The sequence below is a fragment of the Ipomoea triloba genome, chromosome 10 (assembly GCF_003576645.1).
Source record: "Ipomoea triloba cultivar NCNSP0323 chromosome 10, ASM357664v1".
NCBI classification, from domain to species: domain Eukaryota; kingdom Viridiplantae; phylum Streptophyta; class Magnoliopsida; order Solanales; family Convolvulaceae; genus Ipomoea; species Ipomoea triloba.
In genome coordinates, this window is record NC_044925.1 from 17,262,324 (window position 1) to 17,276,607 (window position 14,284).

At 37.0% G+C, this 14,284-nt stretch overlaps 1 protein-coding gene across 1 annotated transcript; it reads left to right on the plus strand.

Moving 5' to 3' along the window:
* The first annotated feature begins 5,901 nt into the window (after positions 1–5,901).
* On the plus strand, positions 5,902–10,599 carry LOC116032077. The gene is made up of 6 exons (XM_031274479.1): positions 5,902–6,591; positions 6,801–6,918; positions 7,084–7,436; positions 7,828–7,926; positions 8,541–10,256; positions 10,342–10,599. Exons 1-5 carry the CDS (start codon positions 5,963–5,965, stop codon positions 9,694–9,696), a joined length of 2,355 nt encoding a protein of 784 aa, XP_031130339.1. The 5' UTR covers positions 5,902–5,962; the 3' UTR covers positions 9,697–10,256; positions 10,342–10,599.
* Positions 10,600–14,284: the final 3,685 nt, after the last annotated feature.

Here is a 14,284-nt window from a genome sequence, read left to right on the forward strand (position 1 = left end):
GTCAATCGTATAGTATTACACAATATTGGACAAGTAGGTAGCCATTGTTGCCAAAGAGTTGAAGTGCCCGCCATTTTTGTAAAATCAAAAGTCGATTGCACACAGGTATTAGATTTAGGTTATGAAGTATTAGGTTTAATGGTTAAAGTGTTAATTATTCATTTGTGCTATGAAATAATAGATTTAGGCTATAAAGTCTTAAATTTAATGGTTAAAGTGTTGATTATTCATTTGTGCTATGAAATAATAGATTTAGACTATAAAGGCTTAGATTTAATGCTTAAAGTGTTGATTATTCATTTGTGCTATCAAGTACTCCCTCCGTCCCATTTTACCTGTCTTACTTTCCATTTTAGTCTGTCCCAAAGTACTGTCAACTTTCCAAAATTGAGCATCATTATTATTCTCTTTTTCCTAAATTACCCCTGTGAATTTATACAATACCCCAATTTATTCTCCTGTATTTCGAATTTATCCCATACTACTGGCCGGTGTCGTACCCTTTCCGTCTCACACCTCCGACGCCACGTTCGCCGGCGTCCCACACTGGGTATGGACCAAACAGTCGCAGACGTCCCACTATGTTCGTTGAGGAGTAGCTTTCCCTGCTTGAGATCTCGGTGATAAACACTGAGGTTATGGCAGAAATCAACGGCGCTGACCATGCTCTTATTTCATCAAAACTCCATTCTCATGTGTTTTTTTTTTTGGGAAAAAAACAACCAGAGTTGCAAACATATAAAGGTCTAAAATTATATAAAGGATTCATATGAGTATGGAGATGTTGATCTCAAAATTTTATTGAAAGAAAGAATTTTAAAATTCTTATTTGGAGAGAAAATTAAAACTAGAGAAATATGAACAACTTTTAGTGGGTTCTAAAACAAGAGAAAACTAAAACCAGAGAAAGAGAAGAAGAAGAAGAAGAAGTGTACAGTGTTTTAGTGGGTTCTTCTTGAGTGGCTGGCGAGAGAAAAAAGGACGGGCAAAATTGGAAGACAAACAATTTTTCCTTTGCTCCCTTAAATTTCGTGCAAAAAGGAAATCGGACAACGATTACGGGACTGAGGGAGTACTATATTTAGGCTATAAAGTATTAGATTTAATGGTTAAAGTGTTGATTATTCATTTGTACTATGAAGTACTAGATTTACACTATAAAGTATTATATTTAATGGTTAAAGAGTTGATTATTCATTTGTGCTATGAAGTAGCTAGTATATTTGTGTTATTAAGTATTGTGTTTGATGGTTAAAGTGCTGATTATTAATTTATGATATGAAGTAGTATATTTGTTTTATAAAATATTGTGTTTGATGATTAAAGTTATGATTATTCATTTGTGCTATGAAGTACTACATTTAGGCTATAAAGTATTAAATTTAATGTTTAAAGTGTTAATTGTTTATTAATGCTATGAAGTACTAGATTTATGATATAAAGTATTAGATTTAATGGTTGAAGTGTTGATTATTCATTTGTGCTATGTAGTAGTATATTTGTGCTACTAAGTATTGTGTTTGATAGTTAAAGTGTTGATTATTCATTTATGATATGAAGTAGTATATTTGTGCTATAAAGTATTGTCTTTGATGATTAAAGTTATGATTATTCATTTGTGTTATGAAGTACTATATTTGTGTTATAAAGTATTGTGTTTGATGATTAAAGTTATTATTATTCATTTGTGCTATGAAATACTACATTTAGGATATAAAGTATTAGATTTAATGGTTGAGGTGTTGATTATTCATTTGTGCTATGAAGTAGTATATTTGTGCCATTAAGTATTGTGTTTGATGGTTAAAGTGTTGATTTTTTTTTTTTGAAAACGTTAAAGTGTTGATTATTCAATTTATGATATGAAGTAGTATATTTGTGCTATAAAGTATTGTTTTTTATTATCAAAGTTATAATTATTCATTTGTGCTTTGAAGCAGTATATTTATGTTATAAAGTAGTGTGTTTGATGATATTTTGAAGTAGTATGAATGATATTTTGAAACATGCTGGAATGACTGAATGCAAACCTTTGTCTACACCTATTCCTGTTTCGAAGTCTGATTCCTTTAATGCAGATTTGTATGATGATCCTACGCAGTACAAGAGTTTGGCTAGAGCACTGCAGTACCTGATAGTCACACGTCCTGATCTATCCTTTGCAGTTAATCAACTCTGTCAACAAATGCATGTTCCTACAATTTCACATTGTGAACAGCTGAACGAGTTTTGAGGTATGTTAAAGGAACTCTTACCTTTGGTCTACGAATAAGGAACTCAGTGTCTAAAGAAATATATGCACTCTTTGACTCTGATTCGCCACATGGAGGAGAGAGAAGGCAAATGAGAGAAAATTAAGTTTCATCTGCAAATGAAGGTTTTTGGAACAGTGTTTCGCGCACATAGAAAAAAGTAAGCATGAGAAGTTGTGTGTGTTTCGCACACAGCAATGCCCAGCCGGGCGCGTGTGCTGGTGTGTAAACACCTTTTTTTTAAGTGTCAGAATCTATTTATTATTATTATTATTTTTTCCTTTTTTTTCTTTTTCTCTTTCCCTCTTATCTCTCCTATGTGGCTTCTAAAAAATTGTGCCAAAAACCAAACTAATATTGATGCTCACAACGGTTGTGTCTGAGTCCCAATCAACTTTCGTCCCGGGAAGACTCATATCCGATAACATTATGATTGCCTATGAGATCAACCATTATCTTAAATGGAAAAGTCAATGCAAGATGGGCTATGTAGGAGTCAAATTAGATATGAGCAAAGCATTTGATAGAGTAAAATGAGAGCCTTCTTATGGTCATCACAAAATTGGGTTTCTCCAATCATATTGTCAACCTTATCCGTGAAATGATCACCACCGTCAGTTACACAGTTTTACTCGAGGGAAGGGCCATTGGAAATGTCATACCTTACCGTGGGCTTAGACAGGGTGACCCCATGTCACCCTACCTATTTATTCTGATCCTTGAAGCTTTCCATTTATTGCTTCAAAAGCTGCAAACAAATAACATGCTTCATGGTGTTTCCATTGCAAGGGGAGCCCCAACAGTCACCAACCTGTTCTTTGCAGATGACTGCTACATCTTCTGTAAAGTCACCCCGTCTGAAGCCAGCATTCTTAAAAGTAGTACTATTGAATCATTTGCGCTTGCTTCGGGCCAAACAATCAACTACGCAAAGTCTGCTCTTACCTTCAGCAAGAATACCAATGTGGCCTCAGCTCTAAGGAGGATTTTTGTAATATCATGGGTATACAAGAGGGAAATCTGAATGGGAACTACTTTGGCCTTCCATGACTTATTGGCAGAAACAAACGTGAGATCTTGGGCTTTATCAAAGACAAAATTGTTCGCAGAATCAGAAGTTGGACCCATAAGTTCCTCTCTATAGCTGGGAGGGAGATACTTCTCAAGAACGTCATCCAAGCTATACCCACCTATGCAATGAGTGTTTTCCTCCTTCCAATTGACCTCGGTAAAGAAATTGAAAGGATCATGAATAGTTTTTGGTGGGGCTGTGAAGGTGAAAGATCTAAAGGCATCAGATGGCAAAGTTGGTAGAGATTGTGCATCCCAAAGAATGGGGAGGTATGAGTTTTAGAAGAATTCGAGAATTTAACATTACGATGCTAGGCAAACAAGCTTGGTGCCTTGTTAATCAACCAAACTCTTTGCTAGCCAGAACTTACAAAGCTAAATACTACTCAAACTCCAGCTTCTTGGAAGCCCATCTTGGCAATAACCCCTCCTTCATTTAGCGTAGCATTCTTGAAGCCCAAACTATCTTAAAGCAGAAAAGTAGATAGAGAGTTGGCGATGGTGAATCGATCTATGTTTGGAAAGACCCATGGTTACCCAATAATAACAACCCTTTCATCCAATCGGTTGCTCTTCTCTTGCAAGTGACATCAAAGTGTCAGCTCTCATCAATCCCTTAGTCCTCTCTTGGAACATCCCTTGGTCCCCTCTTGGAACATACCCCTTATTTGGGCAAATTGACTACAGCTTGATAGGTAATATCCCACTACCATACACTAAAATTAATGATAAACTTATTTGGACGGAGGACAATAAAGGAGTTTATACCATGCGTAGCTGCTATAAAGCCTTGATTGGTAGTCATGATCACCTGCAAATATCGTTCTGGAAGCTAAAACTCCCTCAAAAAATCAGAACTTTCTTTTGGCAGTTGTGTTCCTCCTCACTTCCTACACACGACCGTATGAAATCTCGGCATGTTGTGCTGCCGGACTATTGCCAGCTATGTAACTGTGAAGAAGAAACACCCTTTCATCTCTTTGTAAGGTGCCCACTCGCTACTGGGTGTTGGGATATTTTAGGCGGCATCGATTATCATAATTGCAACTCCCTTTTCCAATGGCTTGAACGTTATTTCTCATCCAAATATGAAAATGAAATCCGTGTGCTCATCGCTGTTTGTTGGAAAATATGGGAGGCAAGTAATGAAAAAATATGGAATCAAACTATCTTATCAGCCTCTCATGTTTGCCAATTTGCAATGAATTATCTTTTTGAGTGGCTTTCTGTTAATTTAATTTTTAATGCTACTGACAAGGCTCCTGATGATACTGTTACTTGGTCGAATCCTTCTCTGGGAACGCTTAAGATTAACATTGATGCTACAATCGATCAAAATGACAATAAGATGGGTTTTGGCTTCACCATTCGTGACTCAACAAGCAGATTCTTATTAGCCAGGCGTATTCCTTGGCGTGGAGCTTTTAAACCCCATGAAGCCGAAGCAATCGGAGTTCGCGAAGCCTTGAAATGGATTAAAGCACAGAGCCTGGACAACATACAAGTGGAGAGCGACAACCTCACTGCCATTAATGGAATCAACCAAACCCAGAATTTTGTCTCATCTTTTGATCTTATCTTACATAACATTAGAAAAATAGCTATGAGTTTTGTTAACATTAGCTTTCTGTTTGCTAAACGGGCCGCGAACAAGGTTGCCCATTTGCTTACAAGGGAAGCCTTGTCTTTGTCTGACTGTACAGACTGTTTTTTGGTCCCTTTTCCTTCCATCGCTCATGCTTTGAGCTTGGATTTTAATTAATGAAGTCTATCGTTTTATTTTTTTTTTAAAGAAAAGAAATCCTAAATTTTATTAAAAATTGATAATACTTTTAAATTATTGAAGTATTATTCTGCAAAATTCTAAAACTTATAGATGATCACATGAAGAATTTTTGGGTAGAGATGGTGTTTTTACATTGATAGAAAATTATGGATTGGAATGAGAGAAATTCTAATTAGTTGAGTTGCAATACTTACCGGAGTTGGAGGTTGCGGCAAAAATGGAGGCGGAGAGCTTGAGCGGAGGAGATGTGAGGGGACGGAGATGGTGAGCGATGGAGATGAGAGGAGGCAAAGAGCAGTGTGAGCGGATGAGATGGGAAAATCAATCATGTGGCAGAAACATAGAGAGAGAAATGATGAGGGTATAGAAACGATGAGGGGAGGGCTTGAGAGGCACATGTCGACGCATATAATAAAAGATCCGACCCGCCTTACGAATTGAGATCCATAAGACGGTATAACACAAGTTTTTGCCTTAATTTTAATATGTAAACAAACCTATTTAAATTTAAAACTATTTACATTTTTTGAAGATGTCTTTTTTAGTATATTTACATTTATAAACTTATCAAAAAGCTTATTTTATCAAACAATTTTATGTATAATCAGCTAACTTAACAATTTTTCAATTTTTAGTTTCTAACTCTTCAAAGGGTTTGTGGTCAAGCAGTATAGCTGTGACCCTACTAAGTGAGATGAGAGTTCAATTTAATTTGTCACAGAGTACCTGTATTTGTTTATTCTTCTCCCAAACATAGCCTCTATTCGTTTATTCTTTCTAGCAGTCTAGCTGCTCTTTCTTTTCATGGTAAGGGGTTTTGAATTCCCCTCTCTTTCACTTCTCCCTCCCCAAAATGGCCACCTCTGTTCTCCTCCGCAGACGCCTCTTTTCCCTAAACCCTAAACCCTTCCACTTTCTCTCTCTAAAACTCCTTTCTTCTCTCTCCTCCACCCCGTCCACCTCTGGCCCCACGCCCTCTGAACCCTCGTCTCTCTCCGCCCGGATGCGCTTCGTCTTTGATCAAATTGACGCCATCGAGAAAGAGCACGCCGAGAAAGACCAGACACTCCAACGCATACGCGCTTGGCGCGAATCCAAGAAGTCCGCCACTCTATCACAGTCCCAACCCCAGCCGCAATCGCAAACTCAGAGCGAGGTTTCAGATGTCGATTCGGTTCCTGATAAGTCGAAGGAGATGGACTCGGAGAAGGAGAGGTGTTCTGTTGTGGGTCACGGCGGGGGGTTGATGGATAAGGAGGTGGAGTTGGTGCACCCTTGGCCGGAGTGGATTGAGCTGATGGAGAGGCTGGTGCAGCAGAATTACTTCGATCATAAGAGGAAAGACGAGGATAAAATGATTGAAGACTTGGGGTTTAGTGTTTCCGATGCCGTAGAACATGAAGGGTTCGATTTTACTAGGGATTGGAAGACTGTTCAGACTGCTGTTCTCAACTTTGGTCGCGATAGATTTGACATTTTAAGGTCTGTAATACTTTGATAGGCACGCGAATGCTGTTATGTTTATGGAAGTAGATAATAAGTATTTTTACTTTTAAGTTATCGGGGTGGAATTAATATATATAGAAATTATATGGATGAGGAAATGAAATATACAAGCCCATGGCATACTACATTGTGAAAGTCATTGTAGTTCATTGATTATTGCTGTGGTAATTGGTAATTGATTTCAGGGCATTGTCAAGACATGATCTTCAAATTTTGGTTGGCTATGGATGCCCTAGTGCAGACAAGAGGGTTGTATTTTCTGCCAAACTATTGAGGAAACATGTCCATCTTGATGAAGGAGATGTAAGTATGGAAATGCATTTTGTTTGGGGTTCAGTTTAATTTCATCTCTATTGACAATTATGATCTAATATAAGGTTGTTTCAATGTTTTGTCTCTCTTCTTTTTCTGCATCTTACGCATGGTGGTGGTAGTGTATTCATGGTTTGACCAATGTACATGTTTCAGGTGTGTAGTTCCTGCAATTTGAGGAGCTCTTGTGAAAAAGCTTACCTACTTACAAATAAGGAGGATGAGGCTAGGACTATTGATGTTATGCGTCTCTTATTGACATATGCTTTTGATCCTGTGAATGGTTCAGTTGCTAATAAGTCTCTTCTGAAGATGAAATCTGTGAAGAGTGTTATACGGAAGTTGCTTCATGAAGTGGTCAAGTTAAGTGCTGTTCCAATAGATCCAAATCTTCCACCTCCTATTATCAAAAAGCCTCCACCAAAGGTGAAACAGCCGCCTCCTCCTCCTAAGAAGCGAGTTGGGCGTGATGACATTGAAATGAAAAAAGGAGATTGGCTGTGCCCAAAGTATGCTTTTTTCTTTTCTTATTATTCTTTACTCTGTTCATTCTTGAGAAATAAGAGTTATTAGTCATTTGAGGTTCTATTTTCTTTGAAAACTTTTTCTCCGCTTGATCTCTGTTTCTGGTAGGTGACTATCTTGTGATGGTCTGACTCTCTAAGGTGCTTCTCCTTTATTCCAATCTGACCTTCCCTACATGTTACAACCATACTTCATAATCTAATGGTTGGATTTCAAATATTTAACCTTCTGCTTTGGCATTAAAACAGATATTAGTCCCAACAGCTTGACCATATAACCAACTGAAGTCTCAGAAAGAGAACCTACGCATCTATGGTCCTATGGATAACTATTGCAACAGTTTCCGTTTCACTAATGGATGAATTTTGCTCTCAGGTGCGACTTTATGAACTTTGCCAAGAATACTGTGTGTCTACAGTGTGATGCCAAGCGTCCAAAGAGACAGCTGCTTCCAGGAGAATGGGAATGCCCCCAGTATGTACTTGTCTTGTTTTTCCAACTCTGTATGATTTATGTACTTGTTCATTATTATTTTGCTGCATTAGAACTTTTAATTCAACAGAGGGTACATAATCCTTGTGCCTCCTAGTATAGTTTCCCTATGTTCTTGCATGCTCTAGTAGGTTGCTATGGACTAACAGTATTGAATTAAACTGCTATGTTTGAATAGTGTTTTATAAAACTAAGCTAAACAAAATCATATATATCGGCATTCCCGCTTCACTTTTGTCACTGAATTTTGCTGCAAAATAACTTTGGAGTTAACAGAGGTACATCCGTACATGATTCTTGTGCCTTCAATTATAGCTGCTCTAATGTTGCATCCATGCTCTAGTAGGTCATTATGGTTTGATGCAATCAAATTGAACTGATAAATTTCACTTGTTTAATATAAAACTAAGCTAAGTGAAATCGTATTCATCATCCTTCACTTTCCAACTTGGACTATCCGCTTTGCCACCTGGGAGAATCGCTTTAGACCAGTTACAGGCATTCCAATGTTAAATTACTCATCCTTTCTAGGCTATGCTATCAAATTCATTATGTTAGAGTTTGAAATGTTTTGACTTACATTTTATGCCTTCTAGGTGCAATTTCTTAAACTATCGGAGAAATGTGGTATGCTTTCATTGTGAATTCAAGCGCCCACCAGATGATTACACTGAAAGTCAACTTAAGGAGAGGCAGCGTGGTCCCAGAATGAGTTTAGATAATAAGATGCCAGCTAGGGTTGCTAGGCAGGATGTCTCTAATGCTTGGAATTTTAATTTTGATGATGATGAGTCAGATGGTGCAGATGTTGCTGCCTTTGAGTATGCTGATTCTAAAAAATTGGATATCGATTTTCCGCTAGACAAGCAAGTAGAAGTAATTTCTAGGCCTCCAAAGGGGTACGAGACAGATTTTTCTGGACCACAGAAACGAGGACTAGGATTTAATGATTTTGATGATGAGGAAGATGATATTGACAGTTATGAGGTAGATACTCGAAATGAAATACAGAAAAATTCTCAAATCAATTACTCAGAGCTTGAAGTTAACTCTGAATCTGAAGATATGGATGATGATAATCTGCTCAGCCGTCGCCACAACTCTTTGACTGATAGAAAATCCAAGTCAATGCGTGAGAGGGTCACTTTGCCTGGTTCTGAGGATTCCGAAATTGATTTTGATTCTGACAATGAACATCCAATTCGTTCAAATAGGAAATATACATCTAAACCAAGAACTACCACTAGGCATTCCTCAAGTTTTGAGTCAGATGATGATGTTGGTCTTAGTTCTGGCAGTGAAATTGATGAGGATTTCAGAAGCCGGCAGAGGAAAGGAAATAAATCCATTAGGGATTTTGGGAGGAGAGGAAGCTCCAAGAATAAAGGAGAGCATTTCTCTGATTTAGAGACTGATGATGATGACCTAAATTATCACACAAGCAGACAAAGAGGTATTGGAACTGGTCGAAATGGCAGATTGAATCCCACGAATCGCAGTGACAAGATTGCTAGGAAAAGTAACTCTTTTGTGGATGACTCCAACAGAAGAACAAGGGATTTTCACAGGAACGGCAAGGGTATTAAAGATAATAGAGACTCATATAGAACAGATTCTACATATGGTGAATCATGGAACAGAAGTGGTAGAGGATCCTATAATAGGGGTCAGGGAAGCAATAACTATGGTAATCGACCAGACAGTTACCTAGATGATGAAAGATACAGGAGGCCAAGAATAAATGTCAGATGAAATTGATACATGATGAACAATGTTTCAAGCTTTCAATTGAAGGATCTAGCAATTCAAGTAGTTTTTCTCTAAAGAAGGTAATTTTTAGAATTTCTAATGCTTCTGAGTAATCTGCAGCTTGAGAGGATGATATCTGGCACATTATCTGTCAACACCTGAGTGTTACTCTGGATTTTTTATTTGAAGACTTGGTGAAGTTAACGCAGGAAAAAGTGAGCAAGTAAAAGACAGACTGACTGACTGACTAGGCATGACAGAATTACCTTATCTGGCTGAACGAAGTTGGTAGAAGTGAGACTTATTTATACAACAATTACCCTTTTGTCATATTTAGGTTGCCCATGTGATTACTCTTACATAGGCTTTCAAGCAAGCATTCCATTGAGGTCTGCTCTTAACAAGTTACATGGTAATATCAGGAGGGTAACCTTCATATCATATTTATACGCCCAAGCAGAGTGTATGCAACTAAGGCGGTAAGCCAAGCAGCCCAAGTGGCATTCCACTGCTACTATACTAACTTGGTGCCAGGATCTTGCTCTGGGTGTTTGTAAAGACAGGTAAATTGTGACACACTTTAGACTCAAAAATAGTTTTGTGGTGTTGATTATTTTCTAATTTTTCATTTATACATTTTTATGGAAGGCCTTGTATTATGAAGTTTCAGCGCTAACCGGGTGGTGGAGAAGACAAGTGTGGAAGGGCAGGGTAATGAAATACTTGTGGTTTTCTGTGGATATATTGGGTATTTGCATTGTTCTTATCACTTGCTTTCTTTTATGGTTTGTGGACAACTAAACTATGTTTCTAATTATTTTCAAAAAAAAAAAAAACTATGTTTCTAATTACTAAAGAAGAATGTGTTGTAGTTTCAATCTTGCTAAAAACTTAGGCTTCTTTGGACACTACCTTAATTGAATATTCTCACATTTGCGTTTTATAAATAAATGTTGGATTTTTTTTGCAATTATCTTTTTTAATTTCATTTACTGTTACTGAAAATTAATCAATAAAAACTATTAAACCTACCCTTGCCCATCACTAATATTGGAGCTACCACCAACAAGTCCTAGTTCATTCCACAACTTCTAATATTGGAGCTACCATCAGCAAGTCATAGTTCATTCCACAACTTTGAATACTAGAGTGAATGAGGTTAGACTATATTTATCCTTGCGATTCTCGCTCATTTTTAAAAGTAAGTTCTATTGACTACATCTTATCATATTTGAATTTATTATTATTTTAAAAAGTTAAAGTTAACAAAAGACAAAAAGTTCAAAGAATACTCATAATGGTAAGTTTGACATGGAAGACTATCTTTACCTTACAATACTCTGTTATTTTTAAAATTGAAATTTACTTTCATGTAATCGAATTTGGCCCTGTTTGGTAAAATAATTTAGTTAGCATATCAGCTAATTTTGACTTATTTGATCTCTATTAACTATTTGACTTGGTTAAAAAATCACTATGGCCGTGTTTGGTAAATAATCATCCTATCAATCAATTTTGATTTATTTGACCACTATTAGTTGTTTGGTCAATAAGCTTTTTGTAATTTCAAAATACTAAAATTCAAAAGGCTACTCAAAGTAGCCTTTTCAATTAGTTTTTTGAGTAAAAAAATTATACCAAACAGCTATCAGCTAACAGTTAATCTATCAAACAACTTTCTACAATCAGCCAATATTATCAATTAATCATACCTTTTAACCCAATCAGCCAACTCAATCAGCTAACAGCCATTTACCAAACAGGGCCTATAAATGTTTGGTTAATCAACTTTTTGTAATTTCAAAATGCTAAAATTCAAAAAGATGCTCAAAGTAACTTTTTCAATTAGCTTTTTGAAAAAAAAAAAAAAAAAGAAATTATACCAAACAGTTATTAGCTAACAACTAATTTACCAAACACTTTTCTACGATCAGCTAATGTTATCAACTAGTTGTACTTTCTAACCCAATCAGCTAACAGCCGTTTACTAAACAGGGCCAATCTTTTATCAATAAATATTACTAGTATTTTTTTTTAAAGGAAAATGACATCTTTAGTCCTTGAGTTATAGGGGTAGTGACGATGCAGTCCCTGAGTTATGACCATATCTGAGTTTAGTTCCTCAGTTATTCGCGAAGTGGTGAGTTTAGTCCCTAGCCGTTAAATTTGACAAAATAAAATAAAAAATATTTAAAATTTGAGGGGTAAAATAGGAATTTCACATTTTATTCTCCTTATATCAAAACCACTTTTACAACATTATTTTTCACTTCTTAGCCTAATTATTTTCAAGATTCTTTAATTTTAAAAGCATTTCAATAACTTTCGAATGATTTGTTAGGAACCTGGCTCTCGTATAACAAACTTAAGACTTAGCATAAGCAAAGAAACACTTGATCATTGTCTTCAGGCGTGTGAAATACACTATCCTAACAATTTTCGATTTTTTTACTAAGCAACAAATGTAATCAAACTAGAACTTTTGAGATACAAAATGATGTAAAATTTCTTAGGTTGCACCACACACTTTTTTCTTCTTTTTTTTTTCTCTATTTTTTTTTCTTTTGACGATGCATGCTGGGTTGCGTACCTTTCCCTACATGCCCAGGTGAAGATATGTATTTGCTGAGTTTAGGGATCGCGTCTCCTTAGCTCAGAAATACATATAAGTGTGTGGGCTGCATGCTGCCTCATGCTAGTACCACACACTTTTTTTTTTTTTACAATGCACGTTGGGTTGCGTACCTTTCCCTGCATGTTCAGGTGGAGATATGTATTTGTTGGGTTTAGGGATCGCGTCCCCTTAGCCCGGAAATACATACAAGTGTGTGAGCTGCCTGCTGCATCATGTTAGTACCACACACTTTTTTCTTTTTTCTTTTTTCTCTTTTTTTTTTGACGATGCACGTTGGGTTGCGTACCTTTCCCTGCATGCCAATGCGGAGATATGTATTTGCCGGGTTTAAGAATCGCGTCCCCTTAGCTCGAAAATACATATAAGTGTGTGAGCTGCCTGCTGCCTCATGCTAGCACAACACATTTTTTTTTCTTTATTTTTTTTGACGATGCACGTTGGGCTGCGTACCTTTCCCTGCATGCCCAGGTGGAGATATGTATTTGCTGGGTTTAGGGATCACGTCCTATTGCCTCGTGTGAAGATGCGTACGGACATACGGTCCGCCTATATTGTGATTCTCGTACAAAGTGCGGGAGTGGGCCCATTTTTTTCTCCCTTCTCTCTATTTTTTTTTCTCTTGGGCCGCCTACCCTGCGTTGCGAGCCCATCACTGAAAATGAAAAGGGGTTGTTTTTTTATTACTTTCTCGGATTGCTTACGAATCTAAATATCTAATCACCATTTCCCATAGGGCGCTTGTTGAGCTTTCTGAGCCGAGGGGTAATGGTACAAAATGAAGCTGAAAATTGCTTTATTACCTCCACAGGCTACCTATCCAGCCCGTGAGCCCATTTCAATGCTATTGTTTACTGTCGCGTATCCTATATAGACCGGAGAGCTTCCAACTCGTGTCGGATCCACTTATACTGTATGCAGGTCTACTACCACATCCATTTTTTTGGTAACTTGCTTAGCCTGCAATCCCAACTAAAAATATACATTAATATTTTTTCCCACATAAAAATATTTTTCTTACATCCCTGGGCGGTTTGCAAGTCCACTAAGGTGCTGTTATTCGGTCCAGGGTCGCCTACCTAACCTGCGAGCCCTTAATCGTCGGGGAACGGAGAATGGTCGATACTCTCATCGATGGGCTACTCATGAACGGGTTTGACTTCCCTCCACGACAGGTTCGCCCATTTCGTCCCTAATTGCGGCATCAGACCCCTTGCACTAAGGCCCCTCCTTGGCGATTTCCTTCCTCCCAACTCGTGGAGTGTTGAGTTGGGTAAGGGATGATTTGCTAGAGTGTTTGGGGTCAATGGTAACTCTTTCATGCTGCTAACAACTAGTAGAACTATGAATGCATGCTTTACGTAGCGTCCCCATAAATGGCGCCAATGATGATTGTATTGGGACCTGCTCCACCATAAACTAGGTATAGGGGTACAGAATGGGGGTAGGAAGAAAGTAGCTTTATTACCTGGGGTGCTAGGACCAAAACGACTGGATAGAATTCTAGTGTAACAGTTTATTAGAATAAAATTCAGTTTTAACATAGTAATAACACAGAAATAGTCACTTAAACTTCCACTAATAACACATAAATAAAATTGCATAATAGAATTATTTTATTTTATGCATAACAGGATGATTAAATGACTTATGGTAAATTAATTGTATATTTACTACAAAATCATCTATTTACCTATAGTTGTGTAATAAACAAAATTCACTCCAGGAAAACAAAATCAATACTGAGAACTTTAATAATCATCTAAACTGATAAAACTTAAAACACAATTATGCATTTATACTTTTATACACAAAACAAAATCAATACTAAGGACAAAATCAACGAGACTAAACAAAATAAAAACTTTCAATGTGAACTACAAATCATAGACCTATAGTTAATAACATTAACCTGGAGCCATCGAGTAAGCACTCCAGCTAACTACAAGTATATTGTTG